Raw genomic sequence first — 21,355 nt, forward strand, 5'->3', positions numbered from 1 at the left:
AGCTGTTAAAAAACCGGAAAATGAAAATCTTACAGAAGACATATGAGGAAATTCACATATAGAGTACTTCAGCTTCTAAAAAGGACAGTAAGTCAAGACCTAGTAGATAGATAGTACCTAACAGAGTAGAATATTTAACATAACATAAAGTGACCCTCCAACCACCTGGAGACGTACGGTAGAGAAAGAAGGGAACGAGGCTGGCTGGAAATCCTGGAAGGAAGTACGAAGAGCTGCAGCAGATAGAAAAGAATGAAAGCGCTCTGTAAAGACCTTATGTGACATCTATTCATGAAGGATAGGTGAGGTGAGCTGACAGTGATCCTCCATTGAGGATATTAAGAGATGGTGTGTGGATTTCTCATCGTTGCAACGCGGGAACCAAACCAATCCGTCTATAGTTAAGCCCCGGCCAAACGATCGCAACATTTCAACCCAACATATCGCAACATTGTTGGGCGCAACATGTCGCGCGCGTTTGGCTACCCTGTTCCGACGTGTGGTGACATTTTGGTTGTTGTTTGCTCAAATTGGACCGTTTTCAAACTGATGCCAACAACACCCGGCCCAAGACGTTGCAACAGGGTGGCCAAATGCGCGCACCGTGTTGCGCCCAACAATGTTGCAATCGTTTGGCAGGGGCTTAAGAAAGAGCTGATTTAAACAATGACGCAAATTCAACTCTTGTGTTCTTTTAAAAGGTTTGGGAAAACAAAGAAAAAGAAGTCAATCGTTTTACCTTCTTGGCAACCATAAATCTCCACTCGCATCGAGATGTGACCAGCCCAAGCTTTAGGATGGAACCGAACACTTCTGGCCAAAATCTGGGTGTCTGGACTGAAGAAATGCTTTGTAACCGTAGATCTGTCGGTATTGCCGAGAAACGTCTGCAGATAGAATGTGTCAGTCAATCAATCACAAGATTAAGGAATCCACCTAGCTGTCAGTCAATCAATAAATCAGTTACGCGATTGATTAGTCACTCAGTCTACCAGTCAGTCTATGGATCAGTGCCTGCTGGGTTTTGATATTAATTAACTGTACTGATCTTTTTTCAATCCGTATTAAAACTACCATAATACTAAATCCTCAAAATCCCGGGCTTTTTGTGTTCTTTTAAGCGCGTTTCAAAACAGTTGGCTTCCAAGTAAGCTTGTTAAATAGATTTAGTCCCCGTACATGGAGGCAGAGTGCCCCGGCTAACGGGGCTACACGGCTAGGAGATTTGAAACATAGCTCGCCTTTATGTACAACTCACCTAAGCAGGATAGTCAGTGGGTATCTTTTAAGACGGTCGCCAAGCAGAGCAACAAGATGGCGCAAAAAAGAAATGTTTTGGCGGCAAGGTTAATATTTTATCACTCGTTCCTCTTGTGGCTGCCTTTGAGTGAGTAGTGCTATTATTTTGCACTCTATTAATTGAGCGAGCGTAGTCAGTAGAGGTAGTAACGTGGAAAGCTGCCTTGGATTATAGCCCTGCTTTCACGGTCTTTTCACCAAGGCTTGCCGGGAAACCCAGGTGGGTCGAGGCTTTTACATGACAAAAGAACACCTAGAAGGGTGCCTCGGGAAAGTAGACAGGGTGCCCCGGGAAAGCGGGTTACCTTATCTAATATTTCAACGCCTTAATGCGTTTTATAAAGAAACTCATGAAAAGTTGACTCGCTTAGCCGGGTAACTCTGTTGGTTGGAGCACCATTCCACAGTAAACTTTGTGCAATAAAAATGGATACTGCTTCTACCGTAGCAATGTCATCTTCAGGACTCTTGTTTTTAACTTACTTTGACTTGACTGTTTTCCCGGATGTAAACCCAGTTGAAGTCGTCTGCGGTGTAAGCCAATGAGAAACTAGTCACCCATTGATCAGCATCATGTCGACCCTGAGTGGCCACGCCTCTTATATCGTACAACTGGCCCAGGTTTACCTGAAATAATGAAATTTCTTATAAGGTGGGAAAATATTGCGTCTCTGATCTCTAATAACGTTAAGTTGAAAATCAAAGATTCAGCAGATTACGGTGCCAAACAGTTTCCTTTAAAAGATACAAAACATTGCTGGTTTTCATAAAAAATAAAAATCTTTAGCATTTATTGAATAAAGTCAAAAATATGGCATATTACAAATGATTGATATATAGAAAACGTTGCCAAGATTTAGGTCTCTGCGGTTTTCATTCATTTCATAAATGTTTCAGCCAAAATTTGCGGAGATGCCATGTTGGTGCCACCATGAGGGGCACTAACATGGCGGCCATAAAGTAACAGAAACATCACTCATTAAGTTTTGCTATTGAAACGTTAAGTTATAATTATTACTCCAGAGCTTCGACAAATTGAAAAAATATACTTCTTGTAGTACAATAACTGTTCATTTAGCATAATTCATCGTTTGACCTACGGGACAACCATTTAAGAGCCAGTGCCCATAATTATGGACCAAACAACGGCACAAGTCGAAAAATCGATTTTGCTCATTTTTTGCCCATAGATTGGCCCTAGCTAGTAAACAAACGGACCATAGTTAGTTTCTGCTAATGCAGCTTTTTTGGGGAGAAATTTGCGAAAAACGATTTTTTTCCGATTAGGCTCAAAATCTACTTCCGGTTTTGCTGAATTTTCCGAATATTTGTTTGCTTCGCGCTCCGCAGAACAGCTACTTGAGAATCTTTCAATGGTCTTTACATTCAGCTCAGGTCTTCATGGTATGACTGAGCGAAAAATAAAATAAATCGAGGCTTCGTTTCAGCCTGAAACGAGATCGAACACGAACGGAAAATATTACGACGTGTTTCAAACGAATTATAGCACTAAAATATCGCCATATTTTTCTATGGGCTATAACTTTAAATGCCATAAAAACACTTTATACGGGTTAACTGTACACCCACCTGTTTGAAAATCAAAAAATATCTCTGGGCAAATGGTTTTAAGTCGCCCGCCTTGGCCTGTGCTTCTCATGAATTTTTCCCTGAACCGCCGTGAGAATGTAAACAATTGCGTGACTCTGGCGGTCACCCTGAATACATAATTCGTTTCCAACAAACCGCAGATGGCTATCTTAGAACATTTGGGTGAAAAAAGGAAAACATAATGGACCACTTTTAACTTTTATATTTTGAAAGTCATCGCTTTGGAAATTTCGTTGATTAAAAACGCCAATTAAAAGCAATTTACTCGCAGTTCGGGTGTTACTGCTATGTCGTTTTAGGCTGTCGTTCTTTCTCTGATCATTTTAATTACAAGAACGAGTTCTAGAAAGAAAATCGTTCTAAGTTCATTTGTTAAGCGTAATGAAAAGTTGATATTGTTGGTTTGTAGCCTTACGTGATCTGAAGGAACGCTACAGTGGTTAAATTTGCATTTGTTGATTTCGACGGATCGATTTTCGGTTAAACCTTTTTATTTGTGCGAGCACATTTAGTGCTTTTTCTCCTGCTAAAAAGTCGGAAAAAGTAAAGTAAACAAATCCTAAAAGTCATAAATAAGAGGCATCGACAGTGCGAGTGTCTCGGTAAGCTGTTAATTTGAACAATTACTGTGCTGGACGGATTGCTTTCCTGGTTACCCACGTACTATACATAGTTCATTGTGCGCGAATGTTTCTGTTTCAAACAACTGAAATGCTCAGTGCTTTTTCCTTTTTTTCTTCAGTCTTAAAACTTAAGGTTAAAGTTAGGCTAAACCCTAAACTGTTTTGGCGGCCAACCTATTTTTGGCTAATTGCTTAATCAAATTATATATATATTTCATTGAAATTCGCTCCTCTGTGACCGACTTCCGCGAACAAAACAAGATGGATGTTCGCTGTTCATTTAAGACTACAATCCTGGTCAAAAGTATTGGGACAGTTACGGCAGATGACTTCACAGGCAGCCTCTCTTAAGACCAAAACCGCGCAAGCCCGCCTACCCCCTCCCCCTGTCAATGTTGATAAAAATCTTGAAGAAAAAAAATCCTTGACAATAGCCTCAGAATAGCCTCGTTTCAAGAGTTGTTCGCCTCCTAGAACAGTATTCTCGAACTAAAGAGACGATAAGATAGATATTCACGTCTTATTCCAATAATAGCGATTTTTCAGCAATCGCGTTTGGTTCCAACACAACTGTGTAACCACTTTCTATTGTCCCTTTTTCCTTTTTTCCCACATCCAATCTAGTCTTCAGAATAGCTTCATTTTCATGCAACATTGCTAGGGGAGAGGGGGGGGAGGGTCAATTGTACTTGCTTCCATTCATCTTTTGTTCTAAAACGTTAAGGACGTAGTTGAAATCGTGGGTTTCAGTGCGCAAAAATGGGAGGTGTCCCAACAACTTATGGCCAGGATTGCAGGTTTACACTAGAGGAAATTGTTCCGGATTCGTGATGAATCCAGAATGTTTTAGTGCCGGATTGATTTTGCCATTTACACAAAAGTGGACGAAACCGAAATAAAAACCCCCCGGTTTGGTCGTGTCTCCGAAGATTTTGAATCCGGAATTTAAAGTGGGAACTTTGAATCCGAAAACTTTTGAATCCGGAGAGTTTTGTCGTGTGAACGATTTTCTCTCGAATCCAGATATTTTTCCGCCTGTGATCTTTTGAGTTTGCGGTGGAACGAAAATGGCGGATTACATGATCCAGTCGTAGTCGAGTCGTAGGCGCATTGATGGCCATTTGATGGCGGTCGCTGGGTGATTACCTCGTGCTGTTTCAGGTGTAGGTAATCACTTTTATAATGGGTAATGCCATACTCCTCAGAAACCGTGCCCAATTTATACTTTACTGCGCAGATGACGACGATGGCACGATCGAAAACCTCGACGGTTTTCGACCCTAAACCCTAAGTAAATACCTGGAGGAACCTGGCATGATGGACAACAGTACCGTGGTCAGCGAGTTGAAAGAAAACTTCAGACTGTCTCAACCTACCCCTAGCCTTATTTTCGGAGGCATTTTGTTTCTCGTTGTCGAGGCAACAAACTGCTTGTTAACCATTCCATCATGAATGTTCCCGGAGTTATCGTCGTGTATAAACGATTAAGAATCCGAATATCCTTTCACTGTAAACCCCTACTAATCCGAATACTCTAAAATTGATGAATTCGGGAACTCCGTTATTGTAAACCTAGTCCTAGATCGACCACTGTAATGTTTATTTGTCTACCAGTATTTTGATCTGCAAATTTCAGTTAATTGATCAAACAACCAAAGTAGAAAAGATGGATTTTTTTCCCAGTATGATTGCAACTTAAACGCAATTTCTTCCTCGGCTAATTCAATTCAAGAAATTCCGGGTTTTCTAGCTGAGTTTGAGCATATTGTGTAGGTACAAATTTTCTACACAGCTAGAAGAGCTGACATGCCGTCACGCAGTTAGTAGTCTATAGAAATTATGGTATTTCCGCTTGACTTTATTTGTCAGTCAATGATTCAGTTGCCATAAATCATAGAGGATTGGTTAAGCGTATCTCTGAAACTGCTACTGTGTTGTAAGTTATCAGTGAAATCAATAAAATAAACAAGTGTTAAAATCATTTCCCGGAGTACTGTAGTAACGTTCTTTATCATGGATGTCGTGGGTGTCGCAATGCAAATGAAAAAACATATATATTTATACTAAGTTAAACAAAAAAAAACAAAACAAAAAACAACAACAAAAAAAACATTTTCCATTATTTTATCCACACAACGTTTCAAAAATTGCTTTCATCGGATTGCTGGAAACGAATATTTTACTCGAGAGTGGCTATCCGCGTCACGCAATTGCTTACATTCCAACGGCGGATTTTGGGCAAAATCTATGAGAAACACAGGCCAAGGCGGGCGACTTGAAACCATTTGCCCAGAGATATTTTTTGATATCCTAACAGGTGGGTGTATATTTAACCCGTAGAAAGTGTTTTTATGGTATTTAAAGTTATAGCCCATAGAAAAATATGGCGATGTTTTTAAGCAATAATTCTCTTGCGACATAGTGTAAAATTTTGCGTTTCAGTTTTACCTCTTTTCGGGCTCAAAACTAACTTTGATTTATTTTATTTTTCCCTCAGTCATACTACCAAGACCTGAACTGAATATAAAATCCATTGAAAGATTCTCAAGTAGTTGTTCTGCGGAGCGCGAAGCAATCAAATATTCGGAAAATTCAACAAAACCAGAAGTAGATTTTGAGCCCAGTCGGGTCGAAATCGTTTTTGGCGTATTTCTACCAAAGAAAGCTGTATTAGCAGAAACTAACTATGGTCCGTTTCTATTCTTACTAGGACCTATCTATGGACAAAATGCAAGCGAAATCAATTTTTCGACCTGTGCCATTGATAGGCGATTTAGGTCCATTTTTATAGGCATTCACTCTTAAGAGCCACTGCCTGTAAATATGGAGAACTTGACTACATGATTCCTTTTATTGCGTCAAAAGACCCTTTTAGTGAACTATTTTCACAAATATGCTTTAAGTTCACATTTTGGTGAAAACTAGGAAAGTTCGAAATACCGCTTGATCAACTAAGATGGCGGATGAGATGCATGCAAAATTGAGCATTTTTAACAGGCCAGTACAGAAAGAAGGAAATTTGCCTTGATTTTATATTCACACAGTTTGTAATTTAGGCTTAATGTGATCATTTCTTTGAGTTAAATGTGACATTGAAGTAAACACGTTTTGCATACTTGTCTGACGTTTTAGAAATACAACTACATTGGAATCCCGATATTTCGAACCCACAAGGAAAACCAAAATTGGTTTGAAAATTAGTTCGAGGAATCGGGGGTAAATTTACAGTGTTCGACTGAGGGATTGCCGGTCTCCGTGTGACGTCATCATTTCCCCAAAAATATGCTTTTGAGGTTTTAGCAAGAACTTCGACGATTTTTCAAAGGTGCCACGAATTAAGATGAGAATTCTCAACAGAAACCAACACGACGTATCCACAGCTAAATTTCTACGTGGTCGTAGGCACGTCTGTCTTTTTTAAGTCACGGGATGTAATCTTTGGAACGTCTTTTCCAGTAGATATCTGCCAGATACCTTTTGAGATCGGGACGTTGCAAGGAAGACCATCTTCTAAAGTATTCTACCAAAGAAAAAAAGGGCACAACCCCTGACGTCACGTAGACACCTTCACTGTAAATCTGCATCTGAAATATTGCCCACTGACAAAGAAACACGTGACCCCAGCTCTGTCTGCTTCCAGAGAAACGCTGCCCCCTGGTACACAGGGCTCAGAACTAAGAAAAGATTCTGCCGATAACCCTCTTGAAAAATCGTCACCTATATTCAGGCCTTCCCTCACATGCCTCAACTGGTCTGGTTTCGAATCGTCCCGTATGATTTCGATACAATTAACAACAAACGTGTGGAATCGCTTGGTTTGGTTCCTGACGTAGCGCAACACTGATGTGCTGTCCGTGCAGAAAACAGTCTTCGCGGTTAGATGCAGCTCCAGCCCTCTCTTCAGATGGCTATCCAACTAGTCTGTTATTGTTGTGGCTGAAAGGTCTAAACGATGGACTTTGACTCATTAGAGAGGCGTGACTTGTCTTGGAGGACTGTGTAGCAAATTCCATCGGTACCGTCAGACAAGCACAGATATGGGACCGATCCAAAAACCAATTCTAGAGGCGTCTAGAAAGTGATGCGGCTGACTGGACACTATTTTGCCAAAGTTGACTGGTTTGAAGTAGCGATCAATAGTAAACTGTGACAACTTAGGGAAGTCTCTGCCAACACACTCTGTCGGTATTTCTTGGTCCTGACGGCACCTATATTCGACATAGGACCTGGATAATTTTCTTGACCTTCAGAGCAAGGGGTACTTCGAAGTCAAAGGGGTCGAAGGCTATTCCCAACAACGGACTAGATGCCCCACCAGGTAGGTGGTCTGGATTTGACGTTAGTATTAAAACCAAATCTGTCGGACTCTTCACTCCACTGAAAGCCAAGTGCCCGTTCGATTGGCAATTCATCCTTCTGGAGGCTTAGGTTCTTGACTTCTTGTGCGCGCTCTGACGTGGGAATACTTTCTAAAACTTCAGGGCTGTTGCTGACCCATTTTGTTAATCGAGAACCATTTTGCTGTAGTAGGCTGCAGAACTTGCCGACTTGAAAAACCGCATCCTTGACTGAAGGCAGAGACCGGCTTTAGATAGTCGTCTACGCAAATTTTCCGTATGACCGTATTTAAGACATCAGCACAGACATCCTTGGCTCTATCCTCGGCTGTTTTACGGAGGGCAAAATTTGAACAGGCTGGGGAGGGCGCAGTGCCAAAGAGGTGGACGGTCATAAGGTATTCTTCTTATGCAATAAACTTTCATCCGGCGAACACAGGAAGTGAAGAGAGGAGCACTCAAAGTCTGCTGATGTAACCTGATGCGGTATTGCTTCAGTGTCTGCCATTACTGCAACACGTTCCCATTTACTGCCCAGCCGTTGCGAATTCTTGTGGTATAGAGACCTTAATCTTCACTATTCTTGACCTCCAGTGGCTCGAGGACCCCTCTGACATCATTTACAATTAACAAGTCGATCTCTGCAGTAACGCCAGGCAGGTAAACACTACTCTGGTGAAGCCGCTCATCAACATCTTCTTGAGATGAAATATCGTCTTTTATGACGGTTCTGGAGTAGAGGATTGATAGCCCAGAAGTCTCGGACAAGAAAGCTGTCAACAAGTCTGCTTTTCTGGTGTGGTAAAGGAGAGTTTGGTCTTAAAACCGTCATTGCCAAGTTGCTTCATTAGTGATTCCTTGCAGAATGTAAAACTACTGCGCGCCGCTGTCCAAGACGGCGTACGTCCTAATTGCGGTATCACTAACTTTGCTTTTAACTTTCATTGGCAGGAGCGCCATGCCTTTCCTAGAAATCCGGTCCCAGTTAAACTACATGACGAGTTACCAGTGCTGACCATGCCATTGCGTACTTTGGTTGCACTGCTGCCAACACCTTTTCGCTCCTCTCTGCTGGTTTGACCATTCACCCTTTCACGAGAGCGAGTGTGAAGCACAGTGGGAATTTGGACAATTGGTATAAACTCACACGAGTGCAGTCTTGTTGAAGGCAGTTCTTTGCAGCGTGGTTATCGAAAAAAAAAAAACATCCAAAACAGAGACCTTTTGATGCTAAAAACTTAATGTGTTCCTGGCAAGGGCGGCTTCTTAACCATCTTCAGTCCTCGAGTACATGGTTGAAGCTGCATAAGACGCACGAGCTGCTGATAGGTGAAACAGAAAGCGTTTCTTTAGAAGTGTCAATGTTAATGCTCTTATCCTCTTCTGTGTCGAGACCATGGTCACCAATCACTTAAGTGGTGAGACTTAGCTTCCTTGGAAAAGGGTAAAGGCACTTCACTGGGTTTCCATCGAACGTTGGTAAACGAAGCTGTGGACGTCTGCACTTTATTGAGATCTGACGAACAAGTCACTTGTTGAGCAACAGTCAAGACGCTAGTAAGGTCCCGTAAAGCGAAACAAAACTGCTGTAGGTGCTTCAGGATGACCCGCACTCACGATGTGCACCACGAAAACTAAAATGAACTGCCAACGGCGAAATTATCTAAAAAAGCTGCAACTGCGAAGAACTATTAGAACAAATTACATTATGCTACAAGTGGCAACGCCGCATTCCAACGCATTATGACCATTATATACAAACAATACTCATGAATACTTACTAAATTAACCGGACGCATAGATAATATACACGTGGAAATTTCTAGGCGTTGAGATCTTATACCCACACAAACCTTATCTTGGCAAAGTTGTTTATATATCAGTCATCTATGATATCTCGGAATGTTGACTATATTTATTGAATAGTTACGATTTAAATTTTCAATGAAAACCAACAATTCCTCAAGTAATTCTAGCATTCACGCTTTTAGCTGCTTTTCTGACTGCTACTCTATTCCGTAAATTTGATTTGGAGGGTCTCCTAAAACATCCCTTGAGTTTATAGGTTGTGGTTACTCTAGAAATCAATATTTATATAATCTTCTCTAATTCGCACCGTGATTATGGATTTTACCCAGAGGATCTCTCTGTATAGGGGATTGGGGAACCATTCGGAATGGAGTGCAAAAATTTGTTATCATGTTTCTGTTTGAGGAATCTAGCTTTGCATTCAGAAACTGTGTGCAGGGGAAAAAAGATTTCACAAAAATGAATCTTACTTTCAAGCTCACTTTCGAGCAACACTGCTTTACTTCGTGAAATGAACAGTTCATACCTGAAGCCACTGGTTGGCATTATTCTGACCAGCTGCCCAACAATATTTCCCGCCACTTGGTAATAAGTTGAGTCTGCCTCTATTTGGAAGATAGCCGGAACTGTCCGAGGATGAAGCTGTGAATGCTTCGTCAGGAATTCTACCGTCCTCCACTCCCACAGGCATAAGACAGTTTTTCACTGGAGGAAGATCACGCTAATAAGAATCTCCAAAAAACACCTTTTGCGAGAATAAATTGGGACCTTATGAAGGGCTTTAAAAACATGCAAGCAGTGGAGAATAAATATCTCATTTAGCAGTAAAAACATTCAGCGCCAGTTTTCAGACGAGAGATTAAGGCTTTTTGTCAGCAAATAAACTTACCTTTTCGGCAGCCATACAGTTCAACTCTCAGGCAAGGTATGTTGTGATTGTGGGTCTTTGGATGAAAGCGGATAAAGCGAGCATCGATGTGAGGCTTAAGGGAGTGTGCAATGACAGTGTTTCTGTCAGTGTTCCCAGCAAAGACCTGAAATTAATAGCAACCGATAGTTTAGCTCCATCAAATGCCAGATTTCAATACATATTCAGTCATACTTGATACTGCCTAGTCGAAAAATGCCTCCCTTTAGTTCCACAAGGAACTAAAGGGAGGCATGTTTAGTCCCACAAGGGCATACTTCGATGTATACTTCGATCTATATTGTAGAAATTTAAGAGTGTAACGCAAAACATGGTTTACGCACCACTCGCGTGCTAGGGTTGAGATTGATGTAAGCAACTACGCTACCAAGCGTGCGTCTAAAATCCAAACAAAATTTTGCTACTCTGACCAAATCCAGTGAACCTAGAAATCTGTGAAGAAACGTCTTCTGCTTTTTCAGAAAAATGCAGAAGTTAGCAAGCATTTTTGTTCAAGATTTGGTCAATTATCTTGGCAAAATACGTGGCTACCCTCAGTTTTTTTGTGTATTCTAATAGCCCTTGCTAAGGTCTACTCTCATCAAGGTCTTAATCAAAACCTTTGTACCTAGTAAGCACTCTCCTGAGCGTTGAGTTTTGGACTTAATAACGTGAATTTAAGACTGCATGGTGTATGTACTAAAAAGAGAAAAGCACAATCCCACAGAAAGACAAGAAATTCACTGACAGAGACTACATTATCTCTGTATTTTGGAAGGTACAAAACTATTTGACAACAAATACTTCAATATCAAGCGCATCAGTTAAACATTTGTATTTCAGGGAATGACAACCGACCGTCAAAACTGTTCACTGTAGAGTAATGCATCAATTTGAACACCCATTTTTTCATTTTAAGGGTGGCAAAAAAATTGCGGGTGCTAAAAGGGAAGGAGTGGGATGGATATCTCAGTTGTAAATTGATTGGGAAATCAAATTGATCACAGATATAAAAGCAATATATTGATATGGGCAAGAAAACTGCTTTTAAATTTAGAATGACTTGTTATTTATATTACTTCAAACTATACTATGTTCATTTTTACGACTGCACATTCAGGCCTGCTGGTCTCGCGGTGTTTATTTTCTGGATCATGTCAACACCGTCCATTTCGTGGAAAATGAATAATAGGAAAATATATAAAGAGGATTATTACACTAGTGGACATTTCATAAAGGTTACTTATTATATAAACACAACGAAATACCAAGTGAGCTTTCGCGCGAAAACATGATATCTTCGCAAGTCAAAATAACATGTTTTCTTCACAAGTAAAAAGAACAACGTTGCTATGGTTACATAATAAATCGCGCCTTTCGCAGCGAAAGTGAAATGGTTTCGTATATCATTGGTTAACTGAGCTCACTCGTGAAATGTTTCTCAACACTCGAAGAAACATTTCGTATCTGCGCACGGCCATGTTATATCCTCTGTATGTAACTTACCTTTTCAGTAGCACGTTGTTTGTAGCTAGTCCAGTGCATTCTATCCACACTGTATGAAAGAGTGTACGTTTTAACCCTGTCCTCAGAGTTGTACCGGCCTTGAGTTGCCACTTTTGTAACTGCAGTGATTTCTCCCAAGTCTATCTGAAGCCACTGATTAGTGCTTTTATATTTTGGACACCAGGCACCAATATGTTTGCCATCAGACAAAATGTTCAGTCTTGCAAGTGAAGGTCTGTGCCTGTTGTCATAACTACCAGAAGCTGTAAACGCACCGTCAGGGATGCGTTTGTCTTCCATACCGAGTGACACTGAACAACTGTGAACTAAAAGAAAAAAATTGCAATAAGCTCATATTTTTGACAAGCAATTCTGATCTGTCATTATCCCGTTAAGCATTCATACAATACCAGCAATTATAATCCATCAAATATTTTCGTTAGCAAACGATTCGTCTAAACGCATTACGTGGCTGAATATGCCCCAGCTACTTGAAAGTGGGGAATATCTGAGTGATATTCCCCACTTTTCAAAACCGCGCGAGTTGCGAAAAACATCTGAAAGACAACAAATACAATAGCCTCCATTTGGCGCGAAAATATGCTCGGATATTTGTCCTTGGACACGGACCTGTTCCTCGAAGCTCACAGTTTTCCTCGAGTGACGTTCTCGAGAAAATATTCGCTTCTCGGAACAGATAATGTTCGAGGACAAATATCCAAGCGTATTTTCGCGTCAAATGGAGGCTATCATAGGTGTACGGGCCGGGGGGACTGGGTTGGCTGCAGACCCCCCCCCCCCCCCCTCAAACAAATTTGGGCAAGTCAGTTTTTTGGGGCAACAAGAGAAATTTGGGACACGGTTTTTTAAAACGTTTCCATTTGTTTCGAGAAATTACAGTGCCACTAAAAACAGAGAATAACAATACTGGTAATCAATATACAACATTTTGACACTCAATACTCAAAAAGATTGCGAGTCGGCATTTTCTTAACACCTCTTATTTTTTGGTGTCTTACATTGTCACTAGACAAAAGCTTTACTTTGTAAGAATTTGGTATTTTTTTTCATTATCATTGCCCACCTTTTAAGCATTAACACTTACTATGCGTCCCTCGACAAGTTGCTGTCAGAGCTTTAGGTCAGGTTCAGGGGAATGACCAGGAAATACTCTGTGCTTTGGGAGATATCTGTCGCAGGGAGTCGCCTGATAAAGCAAGCTTCTCCCGCATCGCTAAATTTCACGAAATCGAAGGGAGATTCAGGAAGCCGAGCAGAAAATGTACGGGAGTTTTCTGTTGAGTTTTTGACATGTTGCCAGAGTTTTCCAATGTGGTGAATATTCTTGGAGTGATACCTGCTGCACCGTGTTTTGCAGAGCGCGGATCATTTAGGGCGTTGCGCAGAATGAAAACCTACTTCCGCAACAGCATATGGGGCAACAGTGTGTCAGTAACATCGCACTGATTAACGTTGAGAGAAATATGCCAACTCTGTACCAAACAATGACATGGATCGAAGTATTGATATTTTGGCCGTCGCAATGGCAGAGACAGCCTGAGTTATTTCTTTTATTGTTTTCTACTTGTAAGATTCATATACAAGAACTGATTCTCACTGTGGATTGAAATGTAAGATTATTTTCACTGCATATGCAGGCCAATATTATGTTGTCTATGACCCTCGTTTATGTTTTATTGTTTTGTAGAAATTTGGGCAACTTGCGAAAATTGTTTGGGAAAGTAATTCACCTCCTCCGCTGGAAAAAATTGCCCGTAGGCCTATGGAAGCTATTGTCTATATATCAGAAACAATTAAACATGTAACTATCTAAAATGCCAAATCTTTGGTGATTGAGGAGTGAACAAACTTTCGTTAAACAATGTACATTTCTTTTAATCAAAGATGAGCTGATACGCGACAATGATTTCTTGAAAATTGCAGTATCTATTATGCATTGGGATCTAACTAGCGGCCACATAGTGTTTTGGAATATGGATCGCCCCAAATGACTTACAGGACCTTCCAGCTTTCTTTTAGGATCTAACGCGGTGCATGTTCTAGCATGTATATAGGATTCATGCACATACCATTTCTGCAGCCATACACTTCGACTCTCATAGAAGTATGTCCATGGTAGGTCTTGGGGTGAAATCGAATGAGTCGAGCATTGAATGCTGTCACGAGTAAATGTTCAACAGCTGTGTTTCTGTCCTTGTTCGCTGGAAAAACCTGAAAATTAAACAGAGCAATGAAAAAGTTGAGAATCACCGCCCAACAGTAAGAAAGAAGCAACTAAAGTTCGTGAGTTGCTTTTACAGTCTGTTGTGTAAAGTAGTAATGCGCGCCAATCTAGATGTATAGCAAATGTTAGTAAATTCTGAAACAGATCTGAGTGTCTGCTGACAACTAGAAATATAATGACAGCACCAATCTAGCAAAGCTTTTATAATAAAGGCAGCTAGAATTTCCTTCTACAAATACCATTAACATTTCCCTCAACACTGTACAAATACTAACTGATAACATTAGCATATATTGTATAAAAGCCAAAGAAGTAGCAAGCTCTACTGGGCTTTTTTAAAAAGGACCCATTTAAAGGAAGTAACCATACATTAGTTACAATGTTTCTCTTTCAATGAGAAGCCTTACAAGAGGTTTTATGGTGCACAAGTTCACCAGAAATGCCTCTCAAAAGAGCAAATTGTATTGTTAAGTGGTGACTCAAAGTGAAACCAAACAGAATTCGCTTTATTTCATAAATTCAGGTCACAACTTATTGTCATATAACCTTCAAAGCTGAAATATTTCCCTTACCCACGTGACACTGTTTTCCTTGTACTCGGCCCAGTGCATCCCGTCCAAGCTGTAAGAGAGAGTGTATTTGGTTACCCACTGGTCAGCGTCTTGTCGTCCTTGTGTAGCTACCTTGGTCACTTGTACCAGCTCCCCAAAGTCTATTTGAAGCCACTGTTTGCCATCATTAGCCTTAGCTGCCCAGGATCCATATCCCTTGCTATCAGAATGTATGTTCAATCTGGAACGGGTAGGACTTAATTTGGCACTATAACTGGAAGAAGCAGAAAATGCTCCATCTGGTACTTGACCATTTTCTACACCGAGAGGAAGGGAACAGCGGTAAACTGAAAAATAAAAATCGTGGCAAAACTAACTAGTACTCTCAGTCAGGGGGGGTTTTTGTCTTCATTCCAATTAGCAGTCCATAAAGAAGGGTTTCCCAGTATTATGTTCGCGAGGTATTTTCATGATCTAACTGATCTGTTGTTAGAGTACTTTTCATTGAGTGTCAAAAGTAATTGGCATCTGCTTTGATTTTGCGTTACTGTAATGTACGCTTTGTGATTCCCACTTTTATGGAGGCAGCGTGGGCTAAAGTGGTTAGGGCACTGGATTTGCAGTCCGGAGGTACCGGGTTCAAGTCCCCCACCTTGTCACTGAATGGAATGGTGCTTGGTGGTCCCTGATACAACTCTTTCACGTTGGTAAAGTCCGCCTCTCACTAGCTGGGAATTTTAACAAGTTTCTGTTCAATTTACAATATTTGTTTCGTTATTTCAATGTCCCCAATTAGCACAGTAGTGCTAAAACACTTCCGCACTTGAAATAAAGTGATTTATATTATTTATCTAATTAAAACTAAAACTAATCGCGACTCAATCGCCCATACACATTTTCTCGCACTTTCTGCCGGCCTACGTGTAGTTCATGTATTTGGTTCGAGTGTTTCTTATTGGTCTGCTGAATTATCTATGTCTTATGTGATTGGCCATGGTGATGAATGAGATTGGTTTTTCAGCATTCAATTGAAAACAGTTCTAAGCAAACATCAAGAAACCTTAACATAGCTTCAGGTTTAACTGAATAAGGTATAATAGGTTAGACTTATATAACTAGGAAGTATATTACTAACTAGACCCGACCCAATTGCGACTGATAAGGTGGCCTGCTTACCGAACAAAGGGTTGATAGGAATGAATAAATTCCTTGCTATATATTAATAAAATGTAGTCCTTATGTGGGGCCTATATATTAATAAAATGTAGTCCTTATATGATATGACCATTAATTTCATTTTGTCTTTCCATGTTGTACTCGCTTCGGTAAAGCAACACGTTTGTTAACTAAATTATTACCTATTTAGATATTTCTCATTGCATGTTATATTCTCCAGGCTAAAAATAATACGTTTGTGGACCACAAGAAAAATAGTTCCTTTATAATTAATTGGTCAATTCATTTTGAATTTATTAGCTTGAACACTTAAACGATGGCAGAAAGAAACCCTTTTTTGTATATACTTATTTGGTCATTTAATGGTGAACTGAACTAAACTTTTGATGCTGTACAAAAGTCCTATTGAGTGATTTAGATGTTCCGAGTCTGTTTTATAGCAAGGTTAACACTCATTTGTGATTAGTACAAAGTCTTGGTTGGTTGAGAATATTACACAATCTCTAAAAAAGGTTCTGTACAGTCAGATTTCAATGTCTTACCGAGAATGGATCTCGCTTGAACAGCGCTTCGCTTCCCATGAGCCAGTTCTCCAGTGGTTAATGGCTAAAAGAATAAAGCGTCATAAAACAGTGAATCTTGTAAAGAAAATGTTCAAAGTTAGGGTAAAGTTAATTTTAAAAAAGACAAGAAAACGATACAGAAGATGGGATTTGCAAGATGGAGAACAGCACTGATACTCAGAAAAATCCTCTTTATTTTTTTTAATTTTTTTTAATTTTTTTTTTTTAACTGCGTCGTCAAATGCGTGACATAAACTAAGACAAGCGTTTTTTCCCATGGAAACACGCAGTTGCACCAGCTAATGAGCAAGCATGAAAATCAGTAATAATAAAAAGGATGAAAATTTCGATTTCTCTTGTAGGATGATCGAAAGAACTAGGATAGCGATCTACATTAATTAATTTAATTTACATAGTATTATACATTTATATCTACATAATTATGTTTTGTAAATAACAATAGTATCTTGCAACTGGCCAATTTAAAATTGAAAGAACGCATCGTCCAGAATGCTATTGTCTTTCGCGACAGCTCAGTTTTTTAATGCGCGGAATAATAATTGCATAGATTAAGCTTTCGGAATTCCGACTGCTCTCGTCAATGAATCGGCGGCTGTCAATCAAACGGTCTGATTTGTGATGTAAATCTCAAGGTTTAATAAAGATAACAAAGGCGCTCTAATTTAAAGGCGGCCTACGCTCCTCTCTTCACGTTCCCGGATATGTCGTGGCATTCTGGGCGATGGTACTAACCTTGGGCTTCTAGAAATCTTGACTTATCAAGAATGGTAGAAAGAAGAGTCGAAGAAGATAATCGCCTCAACATTTAGGCGAATCATTCCTTGGTGGAAATGTTAGAGAGTGGCAAAACAAAAAGTAGCAAAATGTGACGAAAAGCTCAGCGCTTGAAATTTCGAGCACAGATTGACACACTGTTATGACGTCCTCTGAATGAAAATGGCATTAATGTCACTTCTTCAGGAAGTTGTAATTCTAAAGGGCTTGGTTGTGGCATCCACGTTCTACTATTCAGAACCAAGAAATATCAACCTCGTGTTGAAGAGCTAATGTATACAAACGCTTGGGACTGAATGCTGATTGTTATTCTTCAGCCTCAAAACGCCTTTCGTCCGGGAAAGAGCTGATTTTATGACATACGCTCACTGCGTGAAATGCCGTAATAATCAAATTGTTCACTGTAGCGAAAAAGAAGGGTGACAAATCGGAATTCTTGAATAATTGCAAATTAAAAAGAGTAGAAGAACAGTTCAAACCACTTTTTCGCGTTCTCCCAAAGACAAAGAAACGAAAACACTCGTTTAATTCGATCATTTTATCAACAGCTCGCTCTAGCTCTGTTTCAAACCAGCTTTAAAAGCACAACTTTTAACGATGCGCGGCGGTGATTGCCTTTTTCACTTAACTCTTAAAAATAAGCTGTTATGTCAACCACACGAAATTGCACGCTAATTAACAACGTCATTTACTTCTTATATTTGCTTACAGAATTCTATTTTACTATATTTTTGATCTAATACATTAGTTTAAAGAAAAAAATTATTCATTGTTCAAACGTTTTTGTTTCCAAATTCACTTACCTGATTCGCTTGAGTAATTTTGGCCTCTAGATTGGGAACACGGACCAAAAAGATCAGCACAATTATTTCCAAGCAACGGACCATTCCTTCAGATTGAAAAACAGTTCGCTTAACTGATTCTTAACTTTTATTTTACGAAAACGTAAGAGTAGAAACCAGAACTTCCAAGTAGCAGTTAAAAGTAAATATTTTATGAATTGAATCGAGTGATAAACGTTGGCTATTGTTCAGATAGCGAGAAAATTCTCGCTCAAATTATTTATAGCACTGACATCTTCGTAATCTAATTGTGCATATCAATAAATTGAACTCCAGTTTTTTACAGATGATAATTCATAGTTAAATTCGCAGGCCAAAAAATTACGAGAAGTACATAGTAAGTGTAAATATAGCTTTAACTCGCCGGTTTTCAATGCATGGCTAAAGTTTGCAAGCATTGCGTGAACGGCCACTCAAGCAAGGACATCTGGTGCAGGTCAATATAAGAATAGCTAATTAAACGACAATAAATTAAATTAAAAATCGAACCTTGAAAATGGGAGAGAGAGAAAAGACGACCGTGAGCGAATGAAGCAAGCCCAGTAGGATGGGCGGCATAACAAGCTATACAACAATGATAACTCTTTGGTAAATATTGATACGATTTTGTAATACTGTCCACAAAGGTGACCGCTCACAAATAAGATTAGAATAATCACTTAGTCTAACTATAGGTCGTTCTGATTCCGTATTTGGGAATATTGATCTCGCTCTTTTTGCAAGTTCATCGTTGTTCAATGGTCTAAAACTAAGAACTTTTTAAACTATTAGAAGAGTTATGATAAATTTTGCCAGCTCTTACATGGGTCCGCAATGTAAACATGCGTATTGACGCGATTGCTTGTTCAACCGCGTTGTCTCATACGAAGACATTTCCATTGCGGGTCAAAAGAACTCGCATGAATTTCATTCCATTGTACTGAAATCCTTCTCTCTTCGTCCTACTACATGTAACAGACGCGTAGGGAACAAAGTAATCAGCAGAATCTTATTTTAAACTAAGAAAAGTTCGAAATACGAGTATACCTCGCGGCTTCTCCTGCAATCGAAAATGATCAAAAAACAGAGTGCGAGTGACATGTACTTAGCTACAAGCGAAGCCGCAAGTATAATAGCGCGGGCGTCGGAAGACCTGGCATGTCACGCTCGCAGTCACGCTCGCACGCTCACTTGTTTTTAGTGAAAGAGAGACTACTTGCAGTCTATTCTAAGGTGAGAAATTTGCGTCAATTTTGTGCACATTTCTACTTTCAAACATAATTTTTTACTTCAATAGAAAGCCTGTCAATACGTTTATTTTATCATCCAGCGTTCCAACTGTATGTCTTCCAAGCCGCCGTTTTGTCACGTATACTATAAGGGTTCATGAAAGTAGACTAAACGGATTTAACCCAACGCCTTTATTTAAACTTCAACTAGAATTGTTACATAGTGTCCTTTACTTAAAAGCTAGACATCATAGTACATGCATCACTACTGAAGTCATCTTCACCTTGAACTGCACCTGGTTAACTATCGTTTTCCTCGATGCCCTGAGATGAAATTATACTGTCTTTATTATAGCGGTTATAAAATGCTTAGTTATTGATTGACGATCTCGACTATGTAACCTTTACACAAATTAAAAATCAACAAATAGGTATGCAGTAATTTAGAGAGCTGGAAATGACCAGTGAATTTCTTCCTGAGCGTTAGCCACCAAATTATTTAAGACCTGCTCCCTTCTGGCATCATTGCTCGGTCGGTAGAGCAACGGGGATATAATCCGTCGTGGGTTGGATTAATCACTTCTATAGCTGGTTTCTCTTAAACAATGAGACTTAAGATTCTAACGGATATTGAACCACCTTTCTATAATTTTCTACTTGGTATACTAAGACGTGCCGGTATTTCTCTCTTGATGATAACAGGAGAAGTTTCGTCAAAGTTCTCGCCTGTAAAGAGTCCAACCTCTATTCACATGTTGCGTTCGCCCATTTCAGATTTTTTGCGTATAATGTGTACCAGTGAATATATGAAAGATCATATATTTGACCTGCGGGGAAATATATAACCGTATGTACCGTTAAATTCCTTGCAATCTGCAATTAGCATTCTGAGTTAGATGTTGTCCTCACCTTTATGAGACAGGCTTACAACTCGACGAGCATGCTCATCCATCCATATTAGGACACTGGGTGGATTTTGACCAGATTGGCTTAGAAGGGAGGCCGCGAGCATCTTGTGAGAAACGATGGAGTTGCGGTCGAAGTTTCCTGCAAAAATCTCTTACAAAAATAAAAGCTTTTTAAACTTCATGCAACTTTTTGTATACTGCCCATTTCATCCGTACATTTAATCTTACTGAGTATTTCAAACTTAGAGTGAAAAAACCCGAATGTGGTTTGTGCTTGGCAGTTTGATCCAAATTTGATTGGCAATGAACATTTTTTAGGATGATTTTGTACGATCACTTCTGGAGTTGCTGAATTTACTTGATCCTGAACGTGTCCCACACGAAGTCTGACTTCTTGTCCGTTAAAATACACTTTGTATCTGCATGCATAAGGGTTTAAAGCAATTGCGAAAGCATAACAATAAAGGCATGACACAGTTTTTGAGTAGAAGATTGTGATGGTTTTTAGGTACAATCAAGTAAGGCAAGATAAGCAAGTTGCGTGTCTCCCCAATTAGATACGACGGTAATTTTTCTTAACCATTATGTAATCAGTTCTTAATCCCTACTTTATTTTATATCACATCGTGTTTATGGCCGTATACCTTTTTCTTTCCATGGGTTATTACGTTCACCCAGTTGGACTTGACAGGGCTGTAGAAGATAGCATAACTGGTAGTCCATTCATTGATCATAATCTTGTCTTCCTTGTACTGTGTGACTACTTTAGTGACAGTTGTTCCTCCACCGAGATCAATCTGTAGCCATTGATGAGCATCAGCACCTGCGTTACCTGCTCTGACTTCAAGGTTTAAACGACCGAGTTTGGTGGCGTAGTGATTGTTGAAAATAGACGAGGCAGATATGGCGCCATCTTGAATTCGGCCATCTTCCAATCCGAGCGACATCAGACAATATTCTCTCTTATTGTTGGAC

General features: G+C 39.8%; 3 protein-coding genes across 3 annotated transcripts in view; 2 read left to right on the forward strand and 1 right to left on the reverse strand.

Moving 5' to 3' along the window:
- Positions 1-21,355, forward strand: part of LOC145500321 (uncharacterized) — a 246,823-nt gene that overhangs the window by 80,082 nt on the left and 145,386 nt on the right. The gene's annotated exons all lie outside the window — the stretch shown is intronic.
- The window catches only part of LOC145500099 (uncharacterized), a 121,699-nt gene that overhangs the window by 46,848 nt on the left and 53,496 nt on the right, over positions 1-21,355 (forward strand). The window lies entirely within an intron of this gene.
- LOC145500101 (uncharacterized) lies at positions 118-21,327 on the reverse strand. The gene is made up of 12 exons (XM_081479587.1): positions 21,025-21,327; positions 20,382-20,484; positions 18,226-18,311; positions 16,607-16,670; positions 14,910-15,235; positions 14,183-14,324; positions 12,093-12,418; positions 10,569-10,713; positions 10,206-10,384; positions 1,783-1,926; positions 740-887; positions 118-233 (listed from the first exon to the last, which is right to left on the reverse strand). The coding sequence occupies exons 1-12, from the start codon at positions 21,325-21,327 to the stop codon at positions 118-120; spliced, it is 2,082 nt and encodes a 693-aa protein (XP_081335713.1).

Source organism: Orbicella franksi, chromosome 10 (genome assembly GCF_964199315.1).
Source record: "Orbicella franksi chromosome 10, jaOrbFran1.1, whole genome shotgun sequence".
Classification (NCBI taxonomy): Eukaryota; Metazoa; Cnidaria; class Anthozoa; order Scleractinia; family Merulinidae; genus Orbicella; species Orbicella franksi.